Source organism: Choristoneura fumiferana, chromosome 16 (genome assembly GCF_025370935.1).
Source record: "Choristoneura fumiferana chromosome 16, NRCan_CFum_1, whole genome shotgun sequence".
In the NCBI taxonomy this organism is placed as follows: domain Eukaryota; kingdom Metazoa; phylum Arthropoda; class Insecta; order Lepidoptera; family Tortricidae; genus Choristoneura; species Choristoneura fumiferana.
In genome coordinates, this window is record NC_133487.1 from 20,280,165 (window position 1) to 20,300,891 (window position 20,727).

At 36.2% G+C, this 20,727-nt stretch overlaps 1 protein-coding gene and 1 pseudogene across 2 annotated transcripts in view; one reads left to right on the plus strand and one right to left on the minus strand.

Annotated features, from left to right (window-relative positions):
* LOC141436515 (uncharacterized) overlaps positions 1-1,582 on the minus strand; it is a 15,450-nt pseudogene extending 13,868 nt beyond the window's left edge.
* Positions 1-20,727, plus strand: part of js (jiangshi) — a 141,444-nt gene that overhangs the window by 21,878 nt on the left and 98,839 nt on the right. Inside the window, exon 1 of one of the 2 annotated variants that reach the window (XM_074099635.1) lies at positions 5,907-6,381. The exons of the other annotated variant lie outside the window; for it this stretch is intronic. Within the exon in view, the coding sequence (XP_073955736.1) occupies positions 6,304-6,381 (78 nt within the window). The 5' untranslated portion in view covers positions 5,907-6,303. Of the gene's footprint in view, positions 1-5,906; positions 6,382-20,727 lie in introns of those variants that run through there. 2 annotated transcript variants of the gene reach the window in all.

The following is a 20,727-nucleotide window of genomic DNA, read 5'->3' on the forward strand; positions in this document are numbered from 1 at the left end:
TGCTCGTAGACGTATTCCTGGCACTCCTCAGTGCGGCTGGTGTCGAAGAGCCGGGCGGGGCAGGTGTTGGAGCGGCGTTGGTCTCCGAGCTGTTGGCGAAGCGCGCGCAGTTGTCGAAGGAGCCGCCCGACCGCGGGATCGCGTTTGGCTTCCAAGGCGGAGAGAACTCCGGAGTAGGGCCGTCGCACTCTGGGATCAGACATCTGGAATAGATAATACAGCAATAGGAATCTATGCGTCAGGGCCACAGACTCGTATTACGTATCTTGCTTTTGAATCTATTAGTTGGGTTGAGTGCGGTGTGGTACACGTTGCTTCCGCTAATATTCATGTTACGCAAACTCGATCCTATGGTCAAATTAATGTTTCTTAAGAAGTGCCTTGGAAACTGAGCCGGATGCTAAGGTACTGTGATCTTTTGATTAATATTAGTACATTATTTATTACCGGCCGGGAAAAAGCAATTCGTGGATGGGTAGAGTTTGACGGACTAAGCGTAGCTGAGTCTGTCTATACATACGAATCCACGAATTGCCATTCCCGCTGAGGCACATACAGAGTGGGTCATTTAGATCGGTCAGTGTGGGAAAGACTGAAACTATAAGACATACGAAGATATGTTCTTAGGAACCAAATAATCGATTTTAATAACAAGAAAAACTGCATTCGTACATTAAGAAAAAACTGTAATCAGCTCAAAAATCGAACCCAGACGTTTTTGAAAAATAAACTACTATACATTATCAAAGAATATGAAATACTACACTACCGATATCCACATAGAAATATTGTACGTTCAATTTTTCAAAAGGACCGATTCGATTCCCTAACTGAGTACAAATGATTTTTTTTCATGTATGAACGTGGTTTTTCTTGTTACTAAAATCGATGACATGGTTACTAAGAACAAATCTTAATAATGTCTTTTAGTTTCAGACTTTCCCATACTGACCGATCCAAATGAGGCAACCTGTACTGTGCTTTAACTCCAATAATGCGAGAAAATAAAACAAAATTTATAATATATTCAATTAAGTATAACGAAGAACTTCACGTACTATGTTTAATTTTGCGATAATTAGGCGGACTTTTCCGAATATATTGGAGAAAAACGCATTCATCGGTTCACCCGTTTAAGAGCTACGGTGCCACAGACACATACAGACAGACACACACACACAGACACACATACATACAGACACACATAGCGGTCAACTTTAGAACACCCCTCTTTTTGCATCGGGGGTCAAAAATATACATTGTTGGTTTTTAAATGGTCAACTTTCACCTGGTGGGTATTCGGCCTGTAGTGAAGATGTACTCTACTGAAGCGAAAGATGCAAATATGATGGGCAGCGAGGTCAGCAGCAGCGTGAGGATCTGGTAGCGGCCGAACTGCCCCAGCTCCTGCGTCAGGATAGTGTCCAGGTCCACAGGTTTGTTCGGCACCATCGCCTCATCTTCCAATTGGATTTCGTTCACCATTTTGTTCAACTACTGGTAGGTTCGTCTCACGCTGAACCTTGCCGTCAATAAAGTAATCGATTATAATGTAGCGGCTCTACCAAACTCGTTGTTTTCACCAAAGCTAAGACTGCATTTAGCTATCACTGATTCACAATCAATTATCGCACCTTTATCAAAATAACTCAATTTTTAGCATATTCCTAATCAGCTTATTAGTTTCGGTCTCGAACGATTTATAATATTAGTATCTTAAAACGAGTCATTCTTGTAGCTACAACATTTTTAGGGTTCCGTAGTCAACTAGGAACCTTAATAGTTTCGCCATGTCTGGCCATCCACGGCTAAGCTCAGAGATCGTTAGTACTAGAAAACTGTAATTTGGCATGAATATACATATCAGTCACGGCGACAAAGTGGTAAAATAAAAAATAAATTTAGGGTAGGTACCTCCCATTAGACGTATCTTAGGGGTGATTTTTTTTCTCGACTAACCCTATAGTGTGGGATATCGTTGGATACTTAGGTCTTTTAAAACTATTGGGGGGTTGCCTAAACGATTTTTCGATTATTGAATCTGTTATAGTTTCGCCATGTCTGTCTGTCTGTCTGTCCGTCCGCGGCTTTGCTCAGGGACTATCAATGCTAGAAAGCTGTAATTTTGCACGAATATATATTATGTAAACTATGCCGATATAATGGTATACCTAATACAAACAAAAAAACATTTTTTTAGAGTACACGTCCCATGGACCACGAAATGAAAAGATTTTTTTTTCTGCATCCAACCTATAGGTTTGAAGCACTTAAAATCTATTGAATGACACAGCACCATGAAAGAAACCATAATTATTTACCATACTCACAACTCGCAAAGTAACGAAAATGACGCTGATCTTTGACGCAATCTAACTGAACCTTTATTACATTAATTATAGATAAAAAATGACTTGCGATAAACATTATACGTTATATTGACGCAGTCTTATTTTCAAAGTTGCTTATAGTTAAAAAAGGATTTACAGGAGCCTTGTCCTCTTTTTTTTGTAAAATATCTATGCCAAAAATGATGGTGAATTTGAACAACGGGAATTGTAGAAAAAAATAGTCTTATCAATGTCCTAATTTTTTTTTTGCATGCATTTATCATATTATAACATTAATCCATGTTTTAAACCAAGTTTTTCATACCTTGCCTTGTATTTTATACTACAAAAGTAATCAGGGATAATCCGAACCTGCCCACGTAACTGACTTTTGTGCAGAAAATTTAAGTTACTGTGGAAAAAAAGATAAAATAGAATAAAATGTATTTACCACAAGTTTCAGTGATAATATCCAACTTAAAAACAATAAACGATATATTTCTAATTTTATAACTGAAAATTTGAGTCTGAACACAATTGAACCTCTCGAAATAATAGTTACATGATACATTTCATGTTGCTAGACTACATACAGAAGGTCACTTTTTTAAGTAATATTATGATTGGCTGTTTGGAGTCTTTTTGTATTTTTTATTTCAACTCCAAATTTGTTACTTTTACGGGTATCCCGTGAAACCATATCGAAATACAAACTGAGACATGGATGCACAGAAAAACCATAAAAAGAGACCAGAGCTGGGAATCGAACCCAGATGCTCAGCAATCCGTGCTGCGTGCTATAACCCCTACACCACCGCTGGACAGGAATCTAGACACGAATTTTTCCTATGCATACATATCAAAAGAATGTGACGTCTCTCGATGAGAGCTGAACATAGATGTCGCTAGTGCTGCTGAAAAAAAGCAACCTGAGATATGTATGCATAGGACCTGGGTTCGATTCCCAGCGCTGGTCTCTTTTTCTGGTTTTTCTGTGCATTCATGTCTCAGTTTGTATTTTCGACTTATATTGTTTAATCTGAATCGACGTTTACTCTTGTTAGTCATCAATTCAGTTAGGTTAACTATCCGAAGGCTGTTTTAGAAACAATATTATAATCAACATTACGTATCTAATCTCTACAAGCCTTTTGTTACCATAATAATCCTGAGATGCTGTTATAAACTTATAAGCTCACATAAACTGTAACAACCTTTTATTCGTATAATTCACGTCATTCACGTATAATGTAACAGCACCTGCGTGCACGCATATGGTTATTATGGACATACGGAGGAATGTATTGTCTTGTCAGACGCACGTGGGAAAAATGTAGCAATGACAGTAAAAATATCTTTGTAACTTTTTTATGCAGCCTGTTAGGAAAGAAATAAAGAAAAACGAGTCTATCTAGTAGTCTAGAATATGTAACTATAACTTCAACAGTCGGGACCAATTTCTGTGATTTTTTATTTATTTATTATTTTATTATTGACGGTCATTCGAAAATAAAATAATTTAAAATATCTGTTTTTTTATGTCAAATATCTGGCAAACGAGCATGCGGGTCACCTGATGGTAAGTGATGACCGCCGCCAGCATTATTAGGACTGCAAGCGCGTTGCTGGCCTAAAAGGGGGGAGTGGTAAAGGAGGAAGGGGGAGGAGGGGAAGGGGGGTCTGATACACCGAACTATTCAGATGTGTAGTATAGCTCTAATTAATCAATACAAAGTTAAGGCACAACACTTTATAAAAAAGTTGCTAGTAATGACAACGTATTTTATCTGTTTTTCCTCTTGAAATGACATCGAAGATAGAGTTTTTTTTCTTAATACGAGATGTATACGTATAAGTACCTATATCATTTAAATTTTTCTTTTATGTTTATTTGTTGTCTCCATTTTCGATTTTTTTAAGCTCGTCCGTTTCCAATCAGCCAACAATTGCCTACTTCCAAGCCCGGGCAATAATGTACTTGTATACGCGTGCATGGCATTGTTTGCTCATGTATTAAGTAAGTAGTTTAAGCGTATACAGAAGCGTTACATAATTTTAGAAACATCAGTGACGTGAGGTCAAAACGTATTGAACAAACAATGTTCACATGTTCTAAAACTGCGGCAGCTGTTAACCCACGTCTTACGTGAGCAAATAATCGATCATTGTTAGAATTATGACCACTATAATCAATGGAAAAACGAAAAAATCTGTCCAAGAATATGTCGAGCTCGTGCGGGATAGGATTCCATGGTCGTGGCGTGGCGAACAATACACGGGAACTTATTTGATTAACAATCAGAAACTATTCTGGCACATCCAGGAGTTTTACTGAAATATCGAATAGGTATAGAGTTTTTTGAGTGAGTATAATTCACCATTCCAAAGCGATTTTTTAAACGAACGAGCGCGAAGCGCAAGCGATGCGTCTCGGTTTCAGCGTGGGAAAAAATATGCCTTAGTACGTATGTCTGTTCTCCTCTACAGGTTGTATTTCGAGAGTTTCACGAGAATCGGCTAGTGAACATTTTTAGCAACTGCGATAATACGGTATTTGAACTATTTGGCCATATCTTTATCTATAAAATTTAGATATGAAAATTTAAATGGTATGAAAATGGTTTGGTTGTAAGTGTTGGAAAATATTTACCTGTCTCTTTCTCAAACCTTTTCTCTATAGCAATTTTCTACCAGCGTGGCGCTACTGCCAGTACGTCCAGCTCTGTCTAATCTTGAATTTCAAACATATTATAACTTTGTTATTTGTAAAGGTAGCTAAAAATTGTTTTTCTATTCGATAACAGGTATTGTGTAATTTATAATTTAAAACATATAAAATAGTATTAACTATTGGACTTTTCTTTGTCGGTTATTTTTTTTTTTTTGAATGGTTGAATATTACAAAATTTTACCGTGTCGGAAATTGAAATCCAATACTTTGAAATTTATAATTTTCACAGCTTGAACTATACGAGCCACCTCACCTATAGTGCTGACTATTTTTTCTTTTCTTGTGCTTGATCATAAAAAAATTATTTTCATGGTTTTACTGCAATTGATTAATTTTTTTCATTTAATTATTAACCAACCACATAACACATTGATTAAGCACACAATTTTGATTTAAACATCAAAAATATTAGATCTAAGAAAAATAGATTTCTTCATAACCTGCCCGGCCTTACTCATTGCGAGGCTCCGGTCGGCAGGTCTTTGCGAGACCCTTTGTCCTTCGTGAAAAGTATGTGATGCGAAAGTATACTCGTAGTAAAAGTCTATATTTTTAAAATTTGCTTGGGTTGTTGCGCGAGGCCCCTGCAAGAAGGAGGCCCTGGGCGATTGCCCTGTTCGCCACCCCCGAAGGCCGCCTCTGCTGGTCGGTCATACTACCCATGCCATGCAAAATGTAAACAACTAAAACCGCATTATTGCACCCGCTCCGGCGCGCAACTGCTGACTTATGAACTCTCAAATTTACAATGAATGCTAATCCATAAATCGAGAAACATAGTATCGATCAAGGACGTCCAGGATAGAGGGGCGCAGCACTAGTTGGCACAACACTAGCGCAAATGCCAGCCAGTCTTACGAACAACGCCGTAAGATGCGCGCGCGTTCCTAATTTGAATTGACAGCGAATCGAACACGAAAAAAACGAACTTTAAATTACGAACAGCAATTGTGACGTTTCTAGTGAAGCTACCGATTGAATCTTACTTTTTTAATCGGTTTTTTGTGCTGACGAAATTTGTATACCTATTAATTATCTTCAAAAGGTAGATAGATTTAAGTGAATGTGCGGTTCAAAGATAATGACAGTTTTTTACCACGCATTGTATCTCCGCAGATAATTTCGTTAATTATCCTTATCAATTTATTTTCCGCTTATTAGATACAAGAAACCTCCATTGTTTTTGAGGGGGCAGTGGGTATGGTATTGTAGTATTTGAGACTGAAAGTGATAAGTGACAACATGGGTGGATATCGGTTTTCGTTGGTGGTTGCAACACTGGTGTGTTTTTGTTTTGCTGTGATCGCTTCGCAAGGGCAGGTGAGATAGCTTTTACTTTTTTTAAATAGAAACCGAAAGTAAACGGAAACGTAAGATAGGTAACTTTATAACTTGTAGACTGGAGAAAAACTTTAATTTATTTTACATAAGTACACGCTTAAATAGATTTCAACCAGCAAAAATAAATATATGATTATGTTTTACCTACAAACAATTTACATGGAGTAATAAATCAGTTATTTATCGATATGTTTACTCGCATGTTTATCTTCTATACTGACTAACCTCTGCCACTCGAGTCAGATATTTAAAAATTGTGTCATATTATGTCATAGTGCACTAGATTTTTAACGATTCCCACGGGATAGGAAACTACTAGTTTTTTCAAAATTTAATTTAGTATCACCTGTCCCGTTGTCTGTGTCTGTCTGTAATCAAATCTTGCAAGTTAAATTTGACCAACTTCCAGTAGTCAGATTGACTTGAAATTTGGAATACTTATGTAAGTAAATCGCCTGAAAATAAAATAATCTAGTAGTGACATCCTGGTAGTCCAGCCAGGATCGTCTCCGTAGGACGAAACTCTTCAACGGTTAATAGCATCGACTTGAAATTTGGTATGCAAATGTAGTTTGGGTGACAATGCAAGTACAGTCAACAAAAGTTTTTATGGTTATGTTAATTAATTTTCTACGGATGCAAAACCATTGGCATCAGCTAGTATTATATAAGTTTTAAAATAGGTGTTCCCTTCTTTCGCAGACAGAAATTTTGCAGAATTTCGTTTCGCAGAAAATGTCTGATAGAATATTTGGTCCTTGTATTTTTCTTCGAATATTATTGTTTCATCGACTATTTACTTTAATGAAACATATTTATTAGAAAAACCATTAAATTAATTTTATAATCTATTTTTTTTATTTGACAAACTTATTAAACTATAGAATTATTTTTTAACCAATATTGTTTGTTCGGTATAATACGTTAGAATAGGTCAGAAATCGCAACCAAAAAAGTAGGTTAGGTTAGAACAGCGACCCCGTTAGAAAAGACTTGCTTCCAGAAAATTAGGTTAGGTTAGAACTGCGACCTCACCAGATAACGAATTGAATGTTTTCTTGGTAGTAATTTTATAGTAACTAAATAACATGAGAATAAAGAATATTTGATTTGTTATTCTCTAATATGAAATTGTTAAAAATTAATTTTATTTCTAACAAAAATCATTGATTTAAATTTCTTCGAAGTAAGTGTTCTGCGTATTGATTATTCTATGAAACGATAATATCATAAAAAATGTCTGCGAAACGAAATTCTATTAAAATGTTGTCTGTGAAACAAGGTACAACCTTAAAAATAATGTACAGTTCTACAATTCCTACTAACATGAAAATGTAAAGTTTAGTGTGTGGCTGGACGGAATTATAATTTAACCCATTGCGCGACCAAAATCTTTTTTGGGTCATTTTGGATAGGTACCATCAGCCAAATAAGTGGTCTATCAATTTTTAAACAAGTTCCTATCAAATGAATATTTTGGTCAAAAATCCATCATTTCGAAAAAAAACCATTTGGGGAATTGGGCTAGAATTTCAACAAGGCTTGTTTTTTCAAAATAGATTTGCAGCTTTATTTAATGAATGACATCACAAATAGGTATTCAGCACAACTTTATATTTTAACACATTCAACGCGCCATTTAATGAAAGGCATCGTGGAATTCGGATCGGAATTATTTCAGAACCGATGTACAGTCGAGTTCATGTGCAACAATTTGATCACCATATCTGAACGACGTAGAAGCGTGTTCAGATAATTTTGATCAAATTGTTGCTCACAACTTTATGAACTCGACTGTAATACGAAAATTCCTAAGTCTAGGAGTGATGGAATTTTTGAGAGTTTCCATCGGATTTTCGTAAAATCCTGGAGTTTTCACCCAACTGGCAAGACCAAATAGTACACACGAACGAAGCCGCGGGTAGAGGCTTATTACTTTTACCAATTTGCTATAGTAATAAATAGTCTAGGAAACTAATTATAGGAAGTGAGCCGGAACGCCGAGGGCGACAGTCGAGCACGCCAGGAACTATTCGTAAGGAGGTCAGGTTGTACAACACTAGGAAAGAAAGAAATAAAACATTTATTCGTGGCAAACTTAGACAAAAAAACACACATTAGACATTAGCAATAAAAAAACACGTTTGTTGTATCTATGGGGCTCCCTTAAATATTTATTTTATTTTAATTATTTATTTTACGACTAAATATTCCGTGAATATTTCAAGCGTCTACCTGTTACCGTTATTAATATCAAGCAAAAAACGCCGAAAAAATCACTTTTATTGAATGGGAGCCCCTTAAATATTTATTTTATTCTGTTTTTAGTATTTATAATAATAATAATCATTTATTGCCACACTAAAAATACTTACAAATACAATGAACATAAACAAAAACAGCAGATTAAAAAAAAGGCCACACACATAAGCAAAAACATAAAGGGTTTGTTGTTAAAGCTATAGCGGCCATTAGTCATACCGCGTCGTACATAATCTGTGAAAATTTCAACTGTGTTCCTACATTAAACTACCGTGAGACTCACTCATATTAAATGATATTGTAACGGATAACTCACGTTTTAAACCCAGTTTAGCTCGACATGTTTCGGGCTATTTCGTAGCTCTTCTTCTCAGGAGCACGCGCTCATTCGTCAGTATTTTCTCTCATTCTGTCTCTTTCACTCATTACGTTTCGTTCCACCTTACAAGACTTATAGTGTAGCTCACTCCTGTAGAAAGATTCTTAAAAAAAAATCGTTTAATTCAGATCACAAATTCACTTCACAATTCACTGTACTCATTTTTTGTTTTTTTTTTTTAAAACAAATTGAAACTTTATTTCGGCAAACCACATGTTTCGTGAGATTAATAGGTTTTGTGCCTTGGTTTGTTTGATTAAAAACAAGAGGTCGGAAACGTGTGGTTTGCCGAAATAAAGTTTCAATTTAATTTACAAAAAAACGGAAAGTGAAAAAAAAATCTAACTGCAGGGGTGAGCTACATTATAAGTCTACTATCGATGAATATCTATATAATATAGATGCACAGAAAAACCAGAAAAATAAGACCAGCATTTATCTTTGGTTAATAAATTGTGTTTACCTATAATATGGACCATACCAGAAAACTTAAGGTACCTTCCCAATTGTTTCCGCAAATTAGCTTCCAATAATCGGCTGGCTAGTCCTGCCTAAAAGGTTTTAAGTACGGGCAACACGATTCTAACCTTGTAAACATAATTTAGGCCGTAGTTAAAGATAAGATCCTCGCTCCAAATGTAATGGAATGGAAGATCCAAACGATGCCGCGGAAAGGTCGCACGCGCGAATCGGTATTTTACGTCTCAAATTGGCCGTTTAGGCAGTCTGGTGCCTTTACCATAGTAATTACAGAGTTTTTTGGACTGTCATTATATTTTTTGGCTGGATTTGATGTATGCGAATGTAAACAAGACATTAGAAGTAAAATTAGAGGTAAATGTACTTCAGAGTTTGAATTTTAGCTTCGTTCGGATAGAGTTGAAAAGGGTTTAAAGCTTGTCAGTTCAATTTTGGCTGAGGGTTTTTCCCCAATAATATTAATAATTTGGTTCGTCATCATCTCAGCCGTAGGACGTCCACTGTTGGACATAGGCCTCCCCCATAGACCTCCAGTTGCTTCGGTTGGAAGCGGCCTGCATCCATCGTGAACCCGCGACTTTAACCAGGTCATCCATCCATCTCGTTGGTGAACGAGTCCCTGCGTTTGCAGATCCGTGGTCTCCATTCATGATCTCTTCGTCTACAATGGAATCAGTTCTCTGTTCTCTTTCTGCTATAATTATGGCCTGCAACTCGAAGTTCGTGTCGTGCGGTCCCTCTGACACTTATACTATTTAATACGAGAGCGAGAGGGACGGCACGATACGAACTTCGATTTTCGAGTTTCGTAGTAGCCCTGTACCTTTAGTGTAAGTTTTCGGTTACAAAATACGTCCCGATCGCGTTCGCGTTAAAATCTCAATTTATATGGAAACACGAACAGCGCCTCTAGCGGAACGTTTGCGATGTTCGTGTTTCCATACAAATTGAGATTTTAACGCGAACGCGATCGAGACGTATTTTATAACCGAAAACTTACACTAAGGGCACTGCTGTTCATTGTCACTTATACGAGCCAATTAAAAAATAAATAAAAAAAAAAAAATTACGACGTAATCCAAGCAAACGTACGACGTATTAAACTATTAATTATTTAATTCACTTGGATAGCCGCGCGATATTTCTTAGGTAACAGTGCTTTAATTTGAGATAAGACTTTACATAAAAAAGTTGGTGTCGAATGGAATCGTATATAGTTATATATAACACACAAATACCTTTGGAAACTTTGTAAAAAAATAAAAGGGCTAAAATATGGCCACAATTTTATATGTATTTATATGTTTTGTTTATGAATAAAATTATAATGAAAAGAGTGCGACCATCTCGTCAATATTGTGGGACCAATCTTGTTTAAGAATAAAGATAACCGGTAGGTTATCGTCTGTTTAATTACTTGTTAATAAACAAGTTGTTTACGTCTGTGCCATGGCGGTTAATAGTGGCAGCAGTGCGTAATAATAATCATCCTAAAAACAGCGTATAAAGTAAGTACCTCTCATAAAGTAAGTACCTACCTACTGATTCAAATTTTAAGAATTTAAGCTAAAGCTCGTCTCGTAAATAGGAGGTGGGGGTTTATAGTCGACAGTTTTGTTTGATTTACATTTTGCCCACTTTTAGTAATTGTCTTAATTTTTTTTAAGGATATGTACGTTTAGGGTACGTGTAGTTTATGTTTAGGACAGTCAGCAGAGAAGTTTTTTTTCAATACTTACGTTTTTAGGATTCCGTAGTCAACTAGGAACCCTTATAGTTTCGCCATGTCTGTCCGTCTGTATGTCTGCCTGTCCGCGGGTAAGCTCAGAGACCGTTAATAGGTACTAGTTTTTTTTACTTTTCTTTTCCAAACCATATATACTCGTAGTATGTAGGGCTGTGTCGATAAAGCGAGTAATTTATTATAATAATCTTAGAAGGAAAACATTTCTTAAATTCGAGCTTTGCAGTCGACAACTTTGGAAATTAAATATTTATTTCATAATAATAATTTTATTCGATGTATGTGGGACATGGGTTACATTTGCAGATTATAATACATGAAAATAGAGTATCACCAGACCCTACCTTTTCAGGTACGTACATACTACATTTTAGCTGGTATATTATTAACAATTTAAAATCATTACAATTTATCCAACTATTTACACTTTGCTATTATCTGTTTAATTAAAAAAAATGATTTATTTATGATCAATTATTATGAATATGAAAAATTGGCTGGTTTAGATGGTTCTTCGATATCCTTGCCTAAATAGCGAAAAAAAAACTTAATCAATAGTCATTCAGAATATATTAATATATTATTGTATTGAATATCTATAGAAATTATAAATATAAGTTATGTCTCTTATTTATTAGGAGTTAGTAGGTGCCTAGTTCTTAGATCAATCAGGTTTGATAAATATTGCTGTTATTCCGATCGTTAGATAAAAATTTGTTTTTCTATTCGTAGCAATGTCACAGATAAAATTTAACCTTTTAAATTCTGCGCAAAATTATATGTCAAACGCAACAATTATGTTCAGATATTTATACTGTTGAAATCTATTTATCGTTCTACTTTCAACGAAATTTCAAATCAAAGTATTTATTTATGAGTATATTGTTTAATATAAATACGTACAAGGTATTTTAATTTTTGGTTAATATTTTATTGCATTTTTATTCCTGTTATACACAATTTTATTTGTATACATTTGACGATGCTTTTGTGAATTTCTTGAAATTATATGACATGTGTTTATGATGCATTTTTCAGAAGGTAATAAATATATCTTTATATCTTCCTACCTATCTTCTTTCATTAGACTAAGAATACATATATTAAGAAAAATTAACCATAAGTAAAACTTAACTATAAATTAAATACCTAGCTTAGAAACTTAATACCAACTAAATTAAATCTAACTAAAGAAAGGCCCCAATCTATCTTCTACTTCCTTGGTAACAGAGAAGCAAAGCAAAAGTTTTGTAGTTCATTGAATCCAAGTAACCGTTGACAGAGGTAAACATGCTTTATGATTAAGCGATCGGCATAGCAACAGTGTTCAATATAAACATAGTGGTCCTTGTAGCCGGCCGGTCAGTCAGTTCTAACCACTAACCATAGTCCCAAATTAACCCCCCATGGTCCTCCATTACCTAACGCTTCAATGTAATGGCGGTAACTAATAGCACATTACATCTGCCACAATTCAATCATGTAACGCATTTCAACACGAACGTTTGTACAAATCGGCCATAACTCAACAACAGTGAAAGGTGAGAGGTTACGATCATATTTGTACTGAATTTGTTTCTGTTTAGATAAGTCTTATTCGAGACGTAAAACGTGAAAAGTAAAAAAAAAAAAAAAACGAGGGGCTTTTTTACAACCACCCCGTCCAGTCCTTTCGGAAAAACCATCATTGCTAAGAAGAATGCGCCGCAAGAAACTTGGCAGAAAGTATTTTTTTCAAAATAAAATTTATACTAAAATTTAGCTATGAAAGCTAGCAAAACAAAGTAAGTTCAAAATTATGTACATGGTTACATGACTAAATTTCACAGATACCTGTTAACGCAACTGCAACCACGTTCCCTCCGACCATCCTACCCCAAAAAACATTTATTTTTATAAAAATCCTGTTTTATACTATGACTTCGAAATGTGGTGCTAGCTAGCGAAGAATGGAGAAAATATTAGTTGGATAAAAAAAGTCACCACTGAAGAGGTTTTGGATGAAGTGTAAGAGAAGAGAAGACTAATAGAAACAATAGAGAATCGGAGAGGGGAAATGATTGGCCATCTTCTCATCTTATACCATGATGAGTTCATAAATGTCATCTTAGAAGGAAAAGTGGAAAAGAAGCGAAAAAGAGGGAGACAAAGAATAGGTTATACAAAGCAAATAAAAGAGAAGGTAGCCGTCATGTCGTGCAAGGAGGCAGCTTTGAGTGGAGAGTCATTCAACGGCTACACCGACAAGAGTGTAACTCTTAAATAAGAAGGAAAAGATACTATAAATGGCCACTTTACCATCACGATTATCCGCAATCAGATGATCACTGTGTTTAATAAAAACCTTTCATTATAATTATAGCAAAATGAACTATTTCATCTGTCTATCGGACTGTTCTCACCTCTACATATTCATACACTTCTAACTTCCTCTATTTCATCAAAGATCTTAACGAGATAACAAATTGCCGGACAGAATAGGTCTCAACAGTTACGTGAAAGCCTCAGGGGGCTTATATCAATCAAAAGCATTCGGCGATGATATCTCTCATCCAAATTGAAGCCATTTATGAAGATCGTTGAGTCATATTTCAGGTTCGTTTATGTAATGATGATTATTTTTGAATTATGAATTACATGATGCAGCTGGAATTGTGTCAGAATTTGACTTAATAATACAATTAAATAGAAATGTGGTAGCATGTAACTTGTATCTATCTGTTTGATACATTTAAACGAATAAGCCTTTGCACTAAGCGTTTTTAAACCCGGAATCCCATTTGGATCTGTACAAAAATGCAAGTCGATAGCGCGTTCAAAAAACACGGTGTGTAAAAGCCCTAATATTTATTTCGGGGATCTTAGAGACGGCTCTCACGACGATTTCGATTTGCTATGTTCAGCCAAGTTCATAAACTTGTGAGCAAACATTTTATCAAAAACTAGCTTAAGCACACTATCTAGGTTATCGCTTCTACCGCCTATTTATCAAATATCGGTTCAGTGGTTTCGACGTGAAAGCGTAACAGACAGACAGACAGACAGACAGAGTTACTTTCGCATTTATAATATTAAGTAGGGAAGTAGGGAAGTAGGGATAGTAGGGTGTTTACACACACGCTTCTACGCCATTTACAATAGAGTCGTGTCAGATATTTGTGATCAAATTATTGCACACAAGTTTTTGAACTCGACTGTTGGAGGCTAACGTCTATCTAGGTTGGTCCTATCTCCGGTAAAACGGAAGTTTTCGAATTATAATGGTCTATTAATTTTAATCCAATACACATAATCTGTTAAGATCAAGAGCTACACATAGGATAATAAATGTATTAAAAGCAATAAGCAATTAGTTATAAGTAGTTAGTTAGATTATACATAGACATACTGTAAATTGAAATCGTTTAAATACTTTAAACTAGTCTAAGATTTAAAACACTGTCAAAATGTACTATTGGAGGAGCGAGGTGTCCTGATACAGGTATTTTTTTGCCTACTAGGAGGTCTCAACCGCTGCTTGTAAAACTACTTTTTTATTTAAATAAACGACTTTTTTTTTATTAATAAAATCTCACTCGCAATAATATCGGTAATTTTGATACAGTTGAGTTCAGAGATATACCGGGTGTGGCCTGTAATATGAGCAATTAATTATAACATAAATCATACTCCTAAAACTGAACAACATTAGTTCAGCGACTTTTAAAAATAATTAGTTTATTTAATTTTTATTACACTTAAGTTTTTTTTTATTTTTTTTTTGGATCAAGAGGGCTTGGGCAAGTGGGCCCATGCATAAACATCAGCACCGCCCATAAACATCTGCAACACCAGGGGTGTTGCAGGCCCAGATGCCTAAGATGGGATACCTCTAGTGCCAGTAATTTCACCGGCTCTCTTACTCTCCACGCCGAAACACAAGTGCAAGCACTGCTGCTTCACGCAGGATTACCGAGCAAGATGGTGGTAGCAATCCGGGCGGACCTTGCACAAGGTCCTACCACCTGCAAAAGTTTATTCGAAGAGGCAATGTAAAGCAAAATGTTTGATGTTTGTAGCGTGACAGGCGACGTCAGTCGTGTTCCAGGATGGCGTACATTGATAGCAGTAGGTATTTAACTTGTAATTCGCATCGCATCTCAAAAATCTGCGAGCTCGCAGGACGCATCGCGCATTCCTGCGAATTCGTGCAATATCATATATTATATTAGGTATGGTGACCTGCACTAACGCTTTGCCGCACGAAGTCGTATCGCAGCGATTCGCATCGTTAGTTCCTGCGTTGCCGCATCGCAGTTTTGTGTTTTTTTTTATGGTATAGGGGGCAAATTACCGTCGCCCATGGACACCTGCAACACCAGACGAGTCACAAGTGCGTTGCCGGCCTTTAAGGTAGGAGTACGCTCTTTTCTTGAAAACTTGAAGGTCATATCGGTCCGGGAATACCGCAGGCGATAGTTCATTCCAGAGTTTTGCTGTGCGAGGCAGGAAATTTCTGGAAAAACGCACAGTAGAGGACCGCCAACCATCTAAATGGTGAGGATAGAAGTGTTGTCGCGTAGGTCGGTGGCGAAAGGATGCGGCAGGGATCAACCCGATTAACTCCTCGGAGCACTCTTCGTTGTACATGCGATAGAGGATGCACAGTGAAGCTACATCTCTACGCAGCGCCAAAGAGTCAAGTCGATCAGAAACTCGTTGGCAGCCGACTATTCGAGTGTGGGAGCCCAAAGTAACAATAACAAGATTCTATGTGGACGTAGGGATGAAATTATGTGCCACTATAATACTTAGAGCAAAACATCGTCTTCAAATAACGTTTATTATTTCTTTAACAACAATAATTCGCTCTCACCGTATTATTTCGTTCGTTCATACCACAGACAGACAAAAGGTTACCAGTTGGTCACGTCTCGTCGGTTTAAGTCGCTTGAGCCATCCATATGGATATTGTCATTATTTTGTCCATCCATGTACGAAGTCCGTTATAACTAGGTACCTTCTTGCTTTCTGGTCTCTTGAGTAATGTATTATAGTTGTTTTTTGTCTCATAATCTACGTACGAGTATAAGACAAAAAGTCGATTGTAGACTGTATAGTTCAGCTTATGGTACTGGTACCAGCCAAATAAGTGGTCTATCTATTTTTAAACAAGTTCCTATCAAATGAATATGTCGCTAATCGAACTTTCAAGACAGACACGTCTATTGGCATTATTGTTTTATGACATGCAAACGATTTTCAACTTTAGGGTGATAGACCACATATTTGGCTGATGGTACATATCATTAAATGAAAAAATAATCATCGCTGAGAGCTGCTTAATGCATGGTCCTACTCAAAATAATAAAATAAGATAAAAATAATCATAATAATAAGCCGCTAACAAATTAGATACCAATATTTTTAGAACTTATAGTAGATACTCGACTCTTGGACTACGTTTAAGTACTAAATCTAAAAACTTAAACATACAATGGTTTCATCTACGCATGATCCTTTTCTAACTAATAAAATAAGATAAAATAATCATAATAATAAGCCGCTAACAAATTAGATAGATACCAATATTTTTAGAGCTTACTCGACTCTTGGACTACGTTTAAGTATATCAAAAAACTTAAACATTGCGGTAAAACATATAATGGCTGTGGAGGCTTGACCATAATAGCTAAAGTGACGTGGTCGCAACTTAGGGCTCCTAATGGAATCAAGACAAATAGTCTACAAGCCTTGTTTGAATTGATGACTGATGGATGAAGCCCGTTTAGGGACAAATTTATGAGACGAGCGGGAAAGCTTATTGTCTAGATGTGAACATATTGGTTTGGAATATTGTTGTCCTTTATGGAGATGGCGGTTGGGGCCAAAAAGTTCGCCTATGGAGACCGCGGATCAGCAAGCGCAGCGTAGACCGTCCACCAACGAGACAGATATCACCTAAAGCCACGGGTTCATGGTGGATGCAGGCCGCGTCTACCCGAAGCAACTGGAGATCTATGGGGGAGGGGGAGGCCTATGTCAAACGATTGGCTGATATGATGATGATGATGATGATTATTATGGAGAGAACGAGTGCATTTAGATATTTTACGGTAAGTATATTCTAAAATTGAACATCTACAGTCCTACTTTGAAAATAGTGACACTGGTATTACTACTTCTTATCCTACTAATATTCGGTTCGGTTTGAATTTACTACTGTGTGATACCGTATTTGGCTCTATGTCGCTTTTTCCATAATTATGTAGTGTATAAGCTGTTGGTTCTCCATTAACAAATAAATATAATTTAAACTTTGGGAGAAGATGTTTTCACAAGTTTTCTTTTTGTACTGAAATAGCAGCTGTCAAATTAAACCTACCAAATGAACAGTACAGCATAGTAACCAGGTATTTGACATTAAACAAACTAATTCTCTGCATAGCGAAACGAGAGAAAAGACCTTTTACGCCAAGGTCGGAGGTCATACGCCATTTGCATTTGTTGCGCTCTGATTGTTGTGTTGATTTTACGCATTTATTGGTAAATCACGAGAGTGGGACACAAATTATAAGAAAAGTGGGGATTACCCGACTGCCGAAAGGAGGGTTGTGTTTTGGAGAGTATGTATGTCTATCTCTTTAGTCGTTTCTGTAGTCTGAATGGCTGGATGGTTTTTAACATACGAGGTACCATCAGCCAAATAAGTGGTCTATCAATTTTTAAAGAACTTCCTATCAAATGAATATGTCGCTAAAGTCGAATTTGAGTCGAACTTTCAAGTTGACAGACACGTCTATTGGCATTATTGTTTTATGACATGCAAACGATTATCAACTTTAAGGTGGTTGACCATATATTTGGCTGATGGTACGAGTACGAGTATCATTAGGTTTGTCAAAACTGTCGGAGTGACATATGTCATTTATTATTTCAAAATGGCGTCCGCAAAAAAAATATGGAAGTTGGTATTTATTGTAATACAACGAGTATCCAATGAGGGCTATCGTTTTTTGTCTCACTAGATGGCGCACTGTTGCGTGAGGTTTTTAAGTATGGCTTTCAAAGTCTGTTATTACGGGCGCGAAAACAAAGTTTAGATTAAAATCATATTTAATACACCTTAAAACCGTAGCATAAAAATATCGAGCATGCCACAGTGTTGCAAAGTCCCCGTTTTGTTCGGAAAAAGGGAGGACAAAGGACAAAACACAGACATTCATTGCCCCGGAACGCATATTTGCCATAATTAATTTCAGATATTGCAAAATATTCACAAATTTATTCTAATTATAAATAAACCCGCGTAGCTCACCCAAAAACTATGAGATTTGACATTTCGGAGACCTCACGCTACACTAGCGCCTCTAGCGGCGAATTCATTCGCGATAGCCCTCATTAAAGCTAATAGCTCATGCTGAAACTATATAACGTTATAATACTTTTGAGCTCCCGATTTCAGAACATCAAAAAAATAAAAAATAATTTAAAAAATGAAAAACCTGGCAGATTGGACTATTGTAAAGTAAAATCCTTTTAATCTAGTAAAATACACACGCTTACAAACATTCCCTTAGAATTGAAATAGCAATGCTATTCACAGTATTAATTACACCACTAACAAACAAAAATACAATAATAAATTGCTGAGACTGATTTCAAAGTCAAATTTCAATAACTTAATTGCTAAGGACTCCAGGGTAGCGTAGGTGATAATTACGTAAGCATTGTTTCTCACGATAGCACTTGAGGCCTTATCTCACTTAGCTTTTGCGAATAAGGCCATGAGAAATAAGTCAAGATTTTATATTATGATCACGTGACAAATTAAAATCTCTTACTTGTCACACTTTGATAACTGTGATGCGTGCGTGCGTGCGTGCGTGCGTGCGTGCGTGTGTGTGTGTGTGTGTGTGTGTGTGTGTGTGTGTGTGTGTGTGTGTGTGTTTTTTCCAGGAAATACTTTTCACAATTAAATTTTTTAATTTAATTCTTGATGTGACAATGTTTTATGACACTTAATGCATCCCGCTGTTCCTACTAACATAAATGCGAAAGTTTAAGTGAACAGCCTATTTGTTTGTTACCTCATCAAACGTCAAACCGCTGAACCGACTTGGATGAAATTCGGTATATAGGAGTTTTAGTCCCGGGAAAGGACGTAAGATAGCTTTTATCCCGGAATATTGCATAGTTCTCGCGGGATAAGGATAAATGAATTCTACGCGGATAGAGTCGTGGGAAAAAGCTAGTATCATATTTAAAAAAACGTATAAATAGACAGCCGCCTAGCTAATATTGCCATTTGAGCAGTATTAAAGCTGCTAAAAAGTTTATTGACTTTATTATCTACTAGCCTGTTACCCGCGACTCCGTTCGCATAGAATTCGGTTTTGATAACGCTGGAACTATGAAATTTGCCGGGATAACTATCCTATGTCCTTCCCGGGGACTCAAACTATCTGTATACGGAATTTCATCTAAATCGGTTCAGCGGTTTAGACGTGATGAAGTAACAAACAAACAAACAGACTTACAAACTTTCGCATTTATTATATTATTATAAGTGGGACTACAAGCATGCAAAGAAAAAATCAAGCTTACCTATACCATATTGCAGGCATATTGCTATAGCATATGTCCTTCCCGGGACTCAACTATCTAATTTGCATAAGGAATGTTCAGCGGTTTCGCGTTCAGCAAAAAACGTGAGGTAATCAACAAACTTTCTGCAATACTTTTCCATATAAGTGGGACTACAAGCATGCAATGAAAAAATCAAGCTTACCTATACATAGTTTCGAAATAATTGGGTCATATATCTGTGCGTTGTCTTTTATTCCAAAATAAACTGTTTAGTTCAATAAAACAGCGTAATAAAATTATAATTTGCCTGGACAATAAACATCTGAACTAACCGTTTGGCAAAAATCGATGCAATATTTTTTGTACGGTTGTTTGTGATTAATAAAAATATTGTTACATTTATTTAAAAAATAATATTAAAGGAAAACTACTTTACTGTTCCCATATCGAAAATACAAACTGAGACATGGATGCACAGAAAAACCAGAAAAAGGGACCAGCGCTGGGAATCGAACCCAGGTCCTCAGCAATTCGTGCTGCGTGCTATAACCCCTACACCACCGCTGGACAAGAATCTAGACACGAATTTTTCCTATGCATACATATCTCAGATTGCTTATTTCTACTACGCTACTTATACAGTAGCACTAGCGCTACATGCTAGCGACATCTATGTTCCGCTCTCATCGAGAGACGTCACTCTCTTTCGGAACCAACCGCTCACCCAGACAAGAGATGTCGCTACTAAGCAATCAAATTATGATTGTTTTTTTGGTAAAAGTAACAAATCTGGAGTTGAAATAAAAAAAAATACTAAAAGACTCCTAAAAACCAATCATGACTTTACTCTTGCCACGGATAATATAATTAGCAATTATATATTATAAGTATT